The 15,945-nt window shown below is 40.8% G+C and overlaps 1 protein-coding gene across 1 annotated transcript; it reads right to left on the bottom strand.

Annotated features, from left to right (window-relative positions):
- Positions 1–2,599: 2,599 nt before the first annotated feature.
- Positions 2,600–15,579, bottom strand: SPON2 (spondin 2). Its single transcript, XM_040419247.1, has 6 exons — positions 15,345–15,579; positions 14,804–15,026; positions 13,091–13,314; positions 8,819–9,010; positions 8,191–8,365; positions 2,600–3,810 (listed from the first exon to the last, which is right to left on the bottom strand). Exons 2-6 carry the CDS (start codon positions 15,012–15,014, stop codon positions 3,632–3,634), a joined length of 981 nt encoding a protein of 326 aa, XP_040275181.1. The 5' UTR covers positions 15,015–15,026; positions 15,345–15,579; the 3' UTR covers positions 2,600–3,631.
- Between the last annotated feature and the right edge of the window lie 366 nt (positions 15,580–15,945).

Genomic DNA, 15,945 nt, shown 5'->3' with positions numbered 1-15,945 from the left:
TATCCTAATGTTAAACCTTCTCCTTAAGGGCTATCTCCTCATTTGCAGCCTTTTTTTTTAATGGTCCAATAAATCTAAAATGAAATTTAAAAAAAAAAGTCCTATCGTTTTGTTTCTACACAACCTATGCCGACTATGGCTCTGAACTTGTACTGAGCTGAGCAGAGAAAAAGCACAATATTGGGAGAGATTTATCAAAACTGGTGTAAAGGAAAACTGGCTTAGTTGCCCCTAGCAACCAATCAGATTCCACCTTTCATTTTTCACAGCTCCTTTGGAAAATGAAAGGTGGAATCTGATTGGTTGATATGGACAACTAGGCCAGTTCTACTTTACACAAGTTTTGATAAATCTCCACCATGAAACTCCCATTTAGGCCTCATGAATAGGGCCATATGCAGGAAGCCTGCTCAGAGTTGGTTGTCAGTGACAACCAGACTCGCCATAGAGAAGGCAGAGATGTTTTTTTTAAATCTTTTCTGCCTTCCTTATTGCTGTATGCCCAGCTCTCAATGAACGTTGTGTATATAGACCAGAAAGCCACCATGACGCTTCCTTTATGTGATCACCGGGGCCTTGATTAACTGCAGCAATAGCTGCCTGTAATATTGGCTGCCATATTATCCCCAGTTACAGTGGGAATACGGGCTCACGGCAGAACTGCTAAGACCCAGTTTAGTTCTGCCGTGAGTCTGAATTTCCACTGGGGATAATATGGCAGCCAATATTACAGGGGAAATCAGTAGTATAAAAAATATCTAATGTTAAACCGCTCTCCAAGGTCTTGTATGATTATATGAGGGAAAGGCCTCGTGCACACGGTCGTTGCTTTGGTCTACATCCGAGCCGCAGTTTTGGCGGCACAGATGCGGACCCATTCATTTCAATGCGGCCGCGAAAGATGTGGACAGCACTCCGTGTGCTCTCTCCGCATCCGTTGCTTTGTTCCGTGGTCCGCAAAAAAAATATAACCTGTCCTATTCTTGTCCGCGTTTTGCGGACAAGAATAGGCAGCTATATTAAAGGCCGTTCCACAAATTGCGGAATGTACACGGACACCATCCGTGTTTTGCGGATTCGCGCAAAACACACAACGGTCGGGGGAAAAGGGGGGGGACGTAAAATAAAAAAGACAAAACAAAATAAATATACTAAAAAAATGACCACTACTAGTCCTGCCCATAGCGACTGTAGACTATATATCCCCTATATCCCCTATATCAATAGGACTGTAACAGAAAGGGGATGCAATTTAATAATATTTTTTAGTTGTAGAATGTGCTGTTAAAAAAAATAATGTGAAAAGCAGATTTTTTTTCCCAGAAAAGAAAAAAAAAAGAATGATATAAAAATAAAGACACAAAATCATGTAAATAATTTTCAAAGCCGCATGTACTAAGAAAAAAAATAAAAATAAAATGTGTCTGGTCATGAATGAGAGAAAATGCTCGGTGAACATTTATTTTACAGTCACGTTGAATATAAGTATGATAAATATGGCCCATGTCTGCTATATCAAATTTTTATAATATTTTTTGTCCTTTTTTTGCTGTCCTGATCACTGTCCACCAATTTTTGACCATGTCTTACCTTATACCACATTCGACCACCGTTCTAGTACCGCGTGAAGACCCCTATGTTTTTCCCGCATTCTCTTATCTCCGACATTCTAAGTAATTATAATAAAATAATGAATCCAGATCCATCATAAATTAAAATAGGTCTTTTATTCCATCATAATGTCAAAAAGTGTTTTTGATTTTCCAGCTCCTATATACAGCATGTATTTAAATAACGACAGATACCATTTAGTGGCAGTTCTGACTACCGCCACTAGAGGGTGCTATAATCAATATCCAGCACCAAACTGCATCTACAGTCATCAAATTAAAGAAGTATTCACCAGTTAAAGCCTGGGTTCCACTGAGACTTTTTTTTTTGTAGCGCCACTGAGTTTAACTATTGAACTGGAGCTTCGTACATTGAGACGCTGCAATCATGTGCACTGCGGCCGTCACTGTTGTCCATAGAGTGCTGCAGTCCACAAGACGCAGCTTAATGTATTCCTATGGATTGCATAATTAAAATCAGTCACTTGTAATAGAAAAAGTCTGTGTACCCCAGGCCCAAAAGTTCCGCAATTTTCTAATATAGTTTGTACATCAATCCCTCGCAGTTTTTAAGATCCCTGCTCGCAGTTATTGAATGGCAAGCTTCAATATTTAAAAGCTATGGACACCTTCAGAGACAATTTTTGTTTATGATTGCATTTTACTCATTTTTGGCTGAAAATCATATTTTCAATTGGCCTTTATAAAAAATATTGAGCCATTCTGTCACAAACAGTTAACTGTTTTTCTAGCTGTGTGACTGGTACTTTCGCTTTCACTTTGGTCATCTAATAAACCTTTTCTCTAAACTACTAAGAGGACACAAACACTTATCTAAGCCACATTCTTATCAGTAAGGTAAGAACTGAGCTGTAACGAGTGTTTATAATGTCAGAGAGCAGAGGTAAGGAGCCCATCAGCTCCTGGTCTGACGGAAGAGAGAAAATTCAGAGGGTGCTTCTAGAGCATCTCAGCCATGTACAGAAAAAAGGATTTCATATTTTTAATAAAGACCAATTGAAAAAAATATTTTTAGCTCAAAATAAGTACAATAATAAAAAAAATTCCCCCCAAAGGTGTACATAGCCTTTAACTATTACAGTTTCCATTAACTAACAGCAAGCTGAAAACATTGAGAGATCGACAAAGTACGTTAGAAAATTGCAGTTATGCAATATATGAGCAATGAATGAGCTTTATTTGCTGACACTGAAATACCCCCTTAAGAACAATAGGTTCTCATTTTCTAAAGTGATAAATTCTTCCAGCATGGTCAACAACGGGACCGCGGCATCAGCGGAAGTTTGCGGTGTGTGTGTGGATAGGTAGACTAAAGAAGTATATTATTCTGATGATATGTTATTGTAACAGGAGGTCTGGTTTCAGGACTCCACTTTATTTTCTTCTTAAAGAGCAACTCCATTAACTACATTAATATTTCTAATTGCATGATGAGGATATTTTGAGCACAGATTTCATAATATCTTTCCCCTGGAAGGAGCATTCTCTGCTGGTCTTTGCTGCCCCCTGCTGGTTGCATTATATGACCTACCTAAAATAGTGGGGGAACGGAAGTGATAAGAACATGGTTATAATTTCTGTAGACCTTCTGGACTTTACCAGTGCTGCCTGCTGTAATACTGCCCCCTATGGACGACAATACAAAGAATATAGTCCTGAAACGGTAGGAGAATTCTGCCTGAATGGAATTGCTGTTTAAGTTTCTTAGCCAAGACAGCAATTCTCCTATTAATATTGAAGACTGAAGTGGAAGTGTCAGGTTATAGACGGGGGTTTAGCTACCTGATCCCTGGTGAATGGAGCCAAAGGGCTCTCTGCCTCATTATTTAAAAAAATGGCACATGGTAGGTATTGGCCCTGTTACAGATTTTGCATTGGGCCCAAGAACTTCTCGTTATAGCCAATTTATAACCATAATACACTTGTATAGTCTTGGATGTCATGTACAGCTAGGGTATCGATGATGTTCCTAAAATAAGTTACTGGTTGTTTGCTCTACCCTATAAGCAGTTCTCAGGTTCACATTCTTTATCTTCTATGAGGGTTGGACAAGCTGTCCCATTGTTGGCTGCTTTCATGCGGATGTAGCGGGTTCGACTTTTTACTCCAGTGGATCCACAGCTGCCTTTACAGAGACCCCAGGGGGACCACAAGGAGACCTCACAATCCAAAGGTGTTTCTGAAAGAAAGAGGAGCACAGTACTTAAAAAATAATGCATGGCCTTTAGCAAACCAGAGTCATTGAGAAGAACATCTGTGTAGGACAGAAATTAAATGGGTTGTCTCATGAAGACCACCTCCTCTATCCATAGGCCGAAGTCGGACATATGGACATCTTACAGGGAAGTCCCCAGCTTGAGACTCCCCTTTTATAACCGTAGCAAAGGATTATCTCTCACTCTGATGGACTCAGCCAAGACATGTATTAACTTTGTGTAGGATACTCTGGTGGGCCCAGGCTCTGATATCATAATGGGCCAAAAATATCCAGGAGATAAAACCCATTTGGCTGCCTCTGGAGCCAAACACTTGCCATTTGGGTCTATTTCTTTGATTCAAAACCTTTTAAACTTTATTGATGATACAGTGGCCTGGAGAATAATTTCCTCTGGTGGTCCCCAAGAACCCCAGTCCAACGCTGATTTGGTCACTTCTTCATTTGAATAGATGCTTACATTTGTAGTATTACAAATGTAATACTAGATTTCACCTGAAATGACTGCTACAAAGGAAACGTATGGCCAGCCTCCACAAAGCTCTTCCTTGGGGTTTCTGAAGTTAGACCCTAATTGATTAGTTGATCATTTGTGTAATGACACATAGATACACCCACACAAGAGTTTTGGATCTCCATGTACAAAACTTTTCAAGTCTACTACTTAACATGCTGGTAAAATGAGAGTTGATCAGTTTTCAGTAGGAGAAGCAAATTGGAAAAGTGACAACCAATATGGCTACATTTCCTGTTCCTGTTGTCCCTTTTGCAAAATGCCCGCCATAATTGACTTGAAACATATCAATATCTCTGTAAAGCCGACCATACTCTAGATAAGTGATTTTGGTTTGACTGGCCAACCATCTGGTTGTGTTTGGGGGAATCCTTGTACCTCGACCTTGTACCTCTTACAGAGAAAACCGTATCCTTTATAGTAATGATTGCTATGGCTCAATGTTTGACCCTGTTATGGTAGCAATACCACCCGGGTGACTTGTGAACTGTGACGTGACCATTACTAGAATATCTCAGCATTGCTATAATGTTATATTTATGCATGCTATTACTGGATATCTTTCAACACTTGTGTGCCATGCGATCTGCACCAAAGGTCATACATACGGCATGTTTTGATGATTTCTCGTTTATATGTATTACTGTGGGCGAGACTCCCTGTAAATATTGAGACCATGGCAGAAATGTATAGTGGTCACATAATTGGCGGATCGTGATAGTGTTCTCCATATGGGAGACAGTCTTGGGTTGGATGTGATGGATATTTCACCTGCGTTGGTGTGTAGCGAGGCCCCACTTCCCTCACCCACTTGGGCATCTCTGCAGGTGGAGGCAAACTGTCCTATTCACATTCAAGGACTGGTGGCTCTGACCCATTTTAAGTTATTCCCAGAGAACCCTTTTAAGTTACAGCTGTGTCCACCTGATTCCTTCCACCCTACTAGATTGGGGAGCCACGCATATCACCCAGGGCCAAAAATATCATTTTCTGTCAGGGTCTGACCATCCATTACAGGCCTCCTGACTGAGTCCTGACCAACTTTGGCTGTTTCTCTAAATTTTGATTTACTATTTCAAGGAGAATGTCATGATCTGGCTACAAACGTCCCCTAATTGTCTTCCTATGAAATTTCCCATTGAGTAGGTGGTTGCTTAAAATGGGTTCCCAAAGGGACAGGCACCAATGCCAGCAGGGGCGGACTGGGAATTTAAGTGGCCCTGGAAAAAAAATTCTAAAAGTGGCCCCATGTTGTAGGTGGGTCCATATTGAGAGAAGGCAGGGCAACAGAGGTAGATATTGTAGGTAGACAGTGCAGCACAAAATACCACCCCTACAGAATGAAATACCACAGTGCAGCACAAAATACTACTGCCCCCACTTTAGTATTCCACTGTATCGCTGTCCTGAGGATGGCACTATGGTTGAATTCAGGAGGGGACCTATGGCCACCAGCCAGGGGCATAGGTACCTGATGTTTCTAGCATTAATTAATGTTAAGAGCATCAAATCAGCTGCCATGAGGAGATCTTGGGCAGCCCCCTGGGCAGTGACCCACTGGGAAATTTCCCTCTAGGGTCTATGGCCAGTCCGCCCCTGAATGCCAGTGCATTTCATCTGTACAGCAATATATGTGCAATATATACATAAAGGAAGCGGATAAACTTAGAATTCTTCTATTTGGCCTCAAGAGGGCACTGGAAGAATGGGCAACATACAGTATCATGCATAATATTTAATTTCAACGCGTCTATAAGGTGCAGGTACATAAAAACTGGGGGAAAAATAGTTCCAGGGCCAGTAATCACTTTATTACACTTGTATAATATACTGTATGTTGCCTATAGTAGTGCTTTTTAGTCCTTATAATATTATTGTATAACATTCCTTTATCATAGAGCTCAAGAAATTCTTCATAAGCGCTCATGCACATGACCGTATTTTCTTTCCGTGTCCGTTCCGTTTTTTTGTAGCCCGTATGCGGAATAAAACAGATGCAACACGGACGTGACATGGATGTCATCCGTTTTTTTTTGTATATCCATGTTTTGTGGACTGCAAAATACATACGGACGTGTGCATGAGCCCTAAATATGGTTGACAAGTTGGGTACTTTAAGGTCTAAAGTTGGCACTACATACCTATTGTGATGTAGTGCTGCATGCATATGCAGCGTATTATAGCATAATGTCATTTTTAGGCACACGATACTGTTCTGATTCATTTTAATATATATTCATAGCATTTTTAGCTTTGTTTTTTGTTTTTTTTATTCAGAGCACCATAGATTTAAAAAATAACATTCCACTGCTTGCGGCCACCAGTAGGGGGAGCTTATGAGCTTGCTGTGTACTGTTTATACATTGACCTGAATAATAACACAGTATGCAGTAAGCTCCCCCTAGTGGCTGCAGGCAGTAGAATGTTATTTTTTAATTCTATATCTATGTAAGGCAGGTGCCAGGTGTGCCAAACTCATTTTCACTGAGGTCCACTGCAGCAATTATGGTTGCCTTTAAAATGCCGTATGTTATTCTGGCTGGTCAATAAAGAACAGAGGACTTTGGTCACTAAAAAATGAAAATCTAGAGAGGACTCAAGTGGGGACTCAGGCACCAGAGCCATAAAGAAAGCAGGGCGTGCTGACCTCCGAGACATGGCCGCTGCAAGACACTTTCCAACGGACAATCTAGTGAGGACTCAGCCCGATGAGGTGGAACTCTTTAGAGGCTTCTATAGATGCTCACACTGTGACTGGTTCAGTAGCTTCTGGAAATTAGGCACCAGAGTATGGTTCTTGAGTTCCAGAAGCTGTCTAGCCAGTCACTGAGCAAGTGTCTGTAAAAGCCTCATGAGAGTTGCACCTCACCGGGCCGAGCCCTCACTAGATTGTCCTTTGGGAAGCGTCTTGTAGTGGCCATGTCCCAGAGGTGAGGTGTGGCTACAAATGTCAGCACGTCCTGCTTTCTTTATGGCATCTTGACCTCGCGTGGGCCATGTAAAATGCTGTGTCGTGCCAAATTCAGACCTCAGGCCTTGAGTTTGACACGTAATGTAGTAGAGGATTTTGAGGTCTCTATGAGGAAAGCAAGGCTCTTGAGGGAATTTATTAAACTATTTACACCAGTTCTCTGCCACGTTCTCTGCAAAAATGATAGAACTTTTTAAAATTCTAATCATAGTCATTTTTTGAAAATGGACTTAGTTGTGTCCAGAATGGTTTACTATCATTTTTGACAGATGAGCGACCCATAGCATGTGCCTCCTGTAGCTCCCGTAATTTCTCTGTTACCTAAATAAGCAGTAGGCTTTCCCCTGCCCTCTCTCAGCTCTTCCTGGCAAGCAATCACCATGGAAGAAATTCCCCCTTACTTCCTCCTACTGACATTATGAACCATGATCTAACATCAGAGATTAATACTGAGAAGGGTAATCCACAGGGGTGCAACTAGCCTTTCTGCTGCCTGAGACAAAAATTTAAACGGTGCCCAACCCCTCCAGCCCTACCGTTTAAGGCATACTGTGATACAGTTGAATATAGAGATATTCCCACAGCGCTGCCACTGCCCCCACTTCTATCTAGGTCTTGCCGCCTGAGGCAATCGCCTCATCTGGCCTCATTAGTGGTGCAGCCCTGGTAATCCATCGGTGGTCTCAGTGAGAAAGGAAGTAGCTAGCTTCTCCTCACACTTGGGATTTTCAATGAGACACAGACCGTAAAACCATTTTGCACCGTAAACCTAATTTCATAACCAAGAGCTAAAAATAATTCCAATTGACTATTTTATTTCAAGTTAAAAGCTATGTAGATATGAAAAGAGGAAGCTTACCCAAGACAGTCCCCGTGATCTCATTCCCTGTAGTGGTCGCATTTGATGATATATCAAGGAACGATGTTATCTTGCCTTTGAGTTTCGTAAATGTCACTTTTGCGATTGGTGGGAGGTTCTTTAAGCGAGGGTAAAAGAATGAGTTTGCTGGATGGTTCGGTGAGGAAGATGTAATCTGTCACAGAAGAAAAACATTTGCACATCTGCAATTCACTTCAGGAGGGAAAAGTTTAAATAACCTTTAATAAAATATCTGTTATATTTGAAGTAAAGAGAGAAATGTATGCAAAAGGGTAGGCAAATATTATAGTGTAAAGGGCAGCCATGATTGTGTCTATGGAGCAGCAGTCCACACACATGAGGCAGGAGAGTGACAGGAGAACTCTATACAGAGACTTACAACCCTGCTTTACCTCCGCCTGCCACAGTATATTTGAGCTATTAACTCATAAGATAATGAGATGACAACGACATTCTGTCCCAGTCTACACAGTAAAACCAATAACTATTAGCCTATTGTGTCTACTCTATACTCTTTATATGGATAGCTACAAGAAAATAAAACATCCCCAAAACATTAAAAAATATATATTTACGATAAAAACCCACCTAAAGTTATTATACATACCTCAGTCACGGTGCCCTGTGGGATGGTGGCATAATTTGGTGAAGAGAATGTAAATCCACTGTCAGTCCCAGCATCGTAAGGATGGAGATCTATTGACACGCTTTGTTTCCAAGTCTTTCCACCACACAGGTTTAGACTACTGATTCCCACAAACCAGTCAGGACTTGGCACAATTCTTACCATAAATGAAACCTTGAGAAGGAGAAGAGGTTCAGAGAGGAAATGAGATTTATGATTACAATAAGGCCTAATGTCATATGATTATATACAACAAATCACACATTACCGAATAGAACACTGTCATGATTTCCTTAAAGAATGGCTCCAATACGATATCAAAGCAATTCTTCCTGTTCAGATCCATTTCTTGTAAATAGGCGGCTGCATTATTGCAGTTCTATTTCTTTAGATGAGGCACTATTATAGCAGTTATATTCTTGTACATAGGAGGCAGTATTATAGTAGTTATATTCTTGTACATAGGAGGCAGTATTATAGTAGTTATATTCTTAAATGTAGAAGCAGTTATATTCTTGTACATAGGAGCAGTATTATAGTAGTTATATTCTTGTACATAGGAGGCAGTATTATAGTAGTTATCTTCTTGTACATAGGAGGCAGTATTATAGTAGTTATATTCTTGTACATAGGAGCAGTATTATATTAGTTATATTCCTGTACATAGGAGCAGTATTATAGTAGTTATATTCTTGTACATAGGAGCAGTATTATAGTAGTTATATTCTTGTACATAGGAGCAGTATTATAGTAGTTATACTCTTGTACATAGGAGGCAGTATTATAGCAGCTATATTCTTGTACATAGGAGGCAGTATTATAGTAGTTATATTCTTGTACATAGGAGGCAGTATTATAGTAGTTATATTCTTGTACATAGGAGCAGTATTATAGTAGTTATATTCTTGTACATAGGAGGCAGTATTATAGTAGTTATATTCTTGTACATAGGAGGCAGTATTATAGTAGTTATATTCTTGTACATAGGAGCAGTATTATAGTAGTTATATTCTTGTACATAGGAGGCAGTATTATAGTAGTTATCTTCTTGTACATAGGAGGCAGTATTATAATAGTTATATTCTTGTACATAGGAGGTAGTATTATAGTAGTTATATTCTTGTACATAGGAGCAGTATTATAGTAGTTAGATTCTTGTACATAGGAGCAGTATTATAGTAGTTATATTCTTGTACATAGGAGCAGTATTATAGTAGTTATATTCTTGTACATAGGAGCAGTATTATAGTAGTTATATTCTTGTATATAGGAGCAGTATTATAGTAGTTATATTCTTGTACATAGGAGCAGTATTATAGTAGTTATATTCTTGTACATAGGAGGCAGTATTATAGTAGTTATATTCTTGTACATAGGAGGCAGTATTATAGTAGTTATATTCTTGTACATAGGAGGCAGTATTATAGTAGTTATATTCTTGTACATAGGAGCAGTATTATATTAGTTATATTCTTATACATAGGAGCAGTATTATAGTAGTTATATCCTTGTACATAGGAGCAGTATTATAGTAGTTATATTCTTGCACATAGGAGCAGTAATATAGTAGTTATATTCTTGTACATAGGAGCAGTATTATATTAGTTATATTCTTATACATAGGAGCAGTATTATAGTAGTTATATCCTTGTACATAGGAGCAGTATTATAGTAGTTATATTCTTGCACATAGGAGCAGTAATATAGTAGTTATATTCTTGTACATAGGAGCAGTATTATAGTAGTTATATTCTTGTACATAGGAGGCAGTATTATAGTAGTTATTTTCCTGTACATAGGAGGCAGTATTATAGTAGTTATATTCTTGTACATAGGAGCAGTATTATAGTAGTTTTTGTACACAGAAGACAGAATAATAGTAGTTATATTTTTATACATAGAGGGCATTAGTAAAATACAAAATAGAATAGTGTTTTGTTTATCAGGCCAAAGCCTGAATATTATTCAAAAGTAACATCCTGCTTTTTATGATAGAAATATGCTCAGAGGGTTATCAATTTCCTTCAACCTTTCTTGATACAAAATGCAGAGGGTGACAATAAGCACATGATAAAACTACTCAAGTCCTGATTTTTGCAAGTCTTTACTACATAAATAACAGATATTTAGTGCACATTTCATTTTCTAACAATTTTTCATAGATTTGAGTTTATAGTCTGAGACACTGTCAGTGCTTTCCGTGGAGAAGATATGGGATTATGAAGCAGAAATATTAGTTTAGCATGTGCTCAGAGAAAGGATGTGGGTGATGATAGCATTGATTTACGGTCCTTCTGCTATGTTGTATTTGTGGATATTTAGTTGCCAGGCAGCATGGAGACTTTGCGTGTTGAGTCTTGGAGGTGCTTTCACTGGGTTATTAATGTCGTTTATAGGAATCCCTACGTATAGGCTTCACGGGGCCGACAACTACCACAAAGCGACTATCAAAAGAAAATATGATCGATATGCAATGTAGGGTATTTAGCCCTTCAAATAAAGACATTAAAAGGATGATGGCAGAAAATATAGCTTCATGGCAGTGAAAAGCAAGGCGACATATGGGAAGGGATATCACAAGGCTACGGGAGTCAAATCACAAGGCTGTACTGGGGAGATGAAAAAGCCACTGTGGGGCAGATTAGAAGGGTTTTTTGAGGGGCTGATAACATGACCATAAAGAATGGGATGAAAACCTTAAAGGCGGCCATACACATCCAATAGCTGTCGACCGAATGATCATTCGTCCGACAGCTATTTCTCACGCTCCGAGGTCCCTCATATACATACATGTCCAGCTTGGCCAATTATGTGTATTCAATGGGGAGAGAGGAGAAAGCTACTGCCGAACACCTCTGGTGGCAGCTTATCTCCTGGGAGGACAAAAGTATCGGGCAAAAAAATATTCATTTTGCCCGATTCTTCTCTCCCTCAACTCCATCTGTCGGGGTATAGTTGGGAGCTCCGTATACACATTAGACTGTCGGCCAAGCCCCCAGTTCTCGGTGGGTTCGGCCGACAATACAATAATGTGTATAGGGACGAGAAACAAAAACATATCAAGATGGCGGCAGATACCAGAGGCACATGGGGGGCATCATGGGGACACATAGATGGGGGATATAAGGACATAGAGCAGTAGGACTGGTACGACAAAAATTATGTAACTGCATAAAAGAAACAGGATTACTTTGAAATTGAAAAGGGTTCTCTGGTAATAATGCTATGTTACTAAGTGCCAGCCTCCTGTCCTACGAAGCTAACGATTATTTCTTACTTGTTCCCTGCCGCTCCGGTCTTATGCTCTGCCTCTGGTATCTCCAACTTCTGGTCTTTGGACTGTTCGCTTCCAGCGCTACATGTGCATGGTCACATACTGCAACCAATGACTGGCTTCAGCAGCGACGTGGCCACAAGCAGCAAGTACACGCACAAGTTCAGCACGTGACCAAAGCAGTGCGGGGACCTGAAGATGGAGACACCGGAGGAGGACTGAAGCCAAGAAGAGGACCTCTTAAAGGCTCCCGTTTTGCATTCTGTCCTAAAATTCCGTTATAACTCTATTGTAACAGAACCTATAACGGAATTCAGTAACGCCAATGCGAACCCGCCCTTACCTGCTCCACACCGCTCCGGTCCTCTTCTGGTGTCTCCATCTTTGAATTCTTAGCTTAGTGGGACAGGCTGCTGGCACTTGGTAAAATGGCAACTGGAGAATCTTTTTAAGACACCTATCTCTTCAATTTGACTTAAAAACTCGTATATCTATCGATGGATAAGATAGATAGAATATTGATAGATAGATAGATAATAGATAGATAGATAATAGATAGATAATAGATAGATAGATAATAGATAGATAATAGATAGAGAGATAATAGATAGATAGATAATAGAGAGATAATAGATAGATATATAGATGGATTTGAGATAGATAGATTTATCAGACCTTGTACTTCAGTGTTCTGGCTTCAAAAAGTCCAAAATAGGACTTTGTGAAGTTTTGGACTGATTATTTAAAAACATTGCGTCATTTAGCATTTTTCCACCAAGTGGTTAGAAAAGTGGGTTTGGTTAGCCTGTCAAGCTGATTTAGGCCGGGGCTACACGGTGATCTTGGCCCCGACACCTGTGTAGCAGTGCAGCCATAATACGGACATTCGTAGAGGATGATACTATGGCCCATGCACTCTGAATTCATGTCCTGCAGCTGTGAGAACATGCTGAGAGTTGTAGTTTTACAACAATACTTACATATGGGTGTCTAGAATGTGTCTCTAGCTCAGTTGAGGACTGGCCTGTCCCGCTGGAGATGGCCGGTGCTGAGAAAATGCCATGCACGCTTTGGATTTTCTCCCCAGCTGCCTCTATTTCTTTCATTAGGGTCCAGGCTTCGCCTTTTTCTGCGAAGTCACGCACTCCATTGCTGGCGTGGTTATTTTTTTTCCACATGTGGTAGTCAGAGCTGTGACTCACCCCTGTTGGATAAGAGAAATCTATTGTCATCTCGTAGGTCTGGATTTTCTTAAGTTGGAGTGTTAGTAAACCACATCACAAACCCCTAACATGTGATCTGGATTCAGGGCGGTGGTGTCTACAGCAAAGGACCATAGTCGCCTAGTTTCCCACTAGCGTTAAAACCATCTGGCTGGCTGTTCTAGCAGAGGAACGGCCTGCCAGAGTTCATTGTATCTGGCATAGCCGGAAACGGCCAGAGCACTGCCAGGCCCCATTGACTATAACGGGGCCCGACACATGGGTTCCAGCGGGGAAAGGCAGTATCCAGCTATGCAGTTTTTGTCTGGCGGATTCCTAGCATTGTCTGACGGATCTGCCAGCCTTAACACCCGGCCAAAGATGTGAACGTAGTCTTAGAATGTAGGTAGAGAACAATGATATTGTCATTTCATTAACATCACAGGCAGGATTACAATGATAGATAACATATATAGCTAAGACAGCATCCACTATTTACAATAGGTGATGATCGCAGCTCACCTCATCCCCCTCCCTATACATTGACCTCTGCACAGGTTACAGAGCATGCCCACAACGCACTCCTGTAGAAGCCAATGAACATCTCCAGGCAAAAGGCTCGTATGGTCTATGTGACTGCTGTAGAGCATGTCTCTGAACGTTGTTAACTGCAGCTCAGGCAAAATGGCCGCCCCCATAATCGTGTACAGAACTTATCATTTAAAAAAAATTACAACCAGAAGTGATAAAATGTATGGTCACTGGTGATCAGACCCGAATTATGAGAACAGGGGTCCATGAGTCCCTGGGGTAATGGAGTGGTGGTGCACATGTGTGATCACCTCTCCATTCCCTTCTATAGGGCTCGGTCTTATAGAAGTCAAGTCAGCTCCTTGACCTCACCGGTGTGGCCTTTGACTATGTCTTTATATTCCAAGCATTACTTATATTCTCAATTCAAGCTTAAAGGTAAAGTGCATTCTGGGAGTCAAAGGAGATGTCTGGTTTAGAAAACGCAGTCTCAAACACCCTCTTAGAGAATTTTGATGTAATTCCTGGACTTCAGATCCCTCATCTATTAACTAGACTGGTTACACAGAACATCTCTCACCCTGGAGGACCCAACATGTCTATACATTAAGTGGACAATTCACTGATTTCAGTGAGAAGTGTGTAATGCTTCATTTCTCCTGTGGTGGCACTGTAGGAGATTTGAATGCTTATTCCCTCACCGATCACAGCTGATCACTAGGAGCTCTGGCAATAGGACAAGTTTGTGATCATGGTATGGTCAGGAGGACCTTTTAACAATAAGGGATTGCCCAAAGCAGACATCTGTGAAGGTCATTAGGTCGCATGCCTGGCAGTAGAGTAGTCATTCCCCATAAATATTACTGGGTAATACAAAGGGAACTGAAAAGTTCAGGAATACCTTGCCAATTCTTAAAATACTATATACTGTATATTCCATGCCATGCAAAAATCACTCACCCAACAATGATGACCACTGAGCCGGGGGCCTGAACAGGGGATATTGTTTAGGGAAGGAGGCCTGGTTCCATTTACCAGTGAAGGCTATTCTATACTTAGCAATCTCCTCGGCAGTGCAAATAGGATCTTCATTCAGGGGAAGACAGCTGGAATAACCAACAATCCATAACACGGTCAGGACAACTTTGTAGGACTGGTACGACAAAATCATGTTCTCCTCTCCCTGCGGGAATAAAAAAGAAAAAGAGGAAAAAAATCCAGACATGAATAAAGATACGACTCCCTTTATCCACGTCTGTAAGGCATTTAGCAGCCGTCCCTCCTGGAAGCAGCAGCAGCGGGGAACACAATTGCCTTTTTATTCAGTCCACATTTTGGTAAACCTTGAGAAGGAGGTGGACAGATGTAACAGTGCTGAGCGTGTAGATGCTGGCATGATCGAATTGGATATCGCAATGCGTATGGTGGCTTTACGTAAAGCTTAGGTCCAGCTCTGCTACATCTGCATGGAAATGAATGAAAATGTAAGAAAGTTACTTACAAGTCTGCAGACGAGTCCGGGGAAGACAGAGGCACCTGTGTTTGCTGGCAGCTAAACTCTTCTGGTGAGGAGGAAAGGAGGAACTGATCTATTTATGCCTCGAGAGGGTCCCCTTTGTCCAACGATGATTGTAACCTTAAGACCTCGCAGCGTTCAGCAACCGTTCACTTATCGGAAGCGCCTCTGTGCCACTCGGTCCAAGTTTCTCCAATAAAAAGAAATCAGAGACCGCTGACTAAACAAATTAGGTTTACAAAGTACTAACCCCCCTTCCCTTACCCAGCCCCCGTGGACTTTTTTTTTTCTTCTTCTTCTTCCCTGTGGTACATTTGGGAAAGCATTCTCATACATGAAAGTAATGACTCTCCGGAGGGAAAGTTTAACTATTACATTTGGTGGGGGGGGGGGGGGGGGGGGGAGAACATGTGTGACTTGTCAGGTGGTTCATTTATGGGATTTAATAACTTCCCTTCGTTCCCTTTGGGACTTTAGAGAAGAGCCTTTTTGCTCGTTAAATTGTTCCACCGATGATTGTGTAGAGGGAGATATCATCTTGATGATATGCTCATGTTCATATCTGGTGAACACAAAGCATTAGAGA

This window comes from Bufo bufo, chromosome 2 (genome assembly GCF_905171765.1).
Source record: "Bufo bufo chromosome 2, aBufBuf1.1, whole genome shotgun sequence".
Classification (NCBI taxonomy): Eukaryota; Metazoa; Chordata; class Amphibia; order Anura; family Bufonidae; genus Bufo; species Bufo bufo.
The sequence above is the reverse complement of the archived record's forward strand: the minus strand, read 5'-3'. Positions and strand labels throughout refer to the sequence as shown.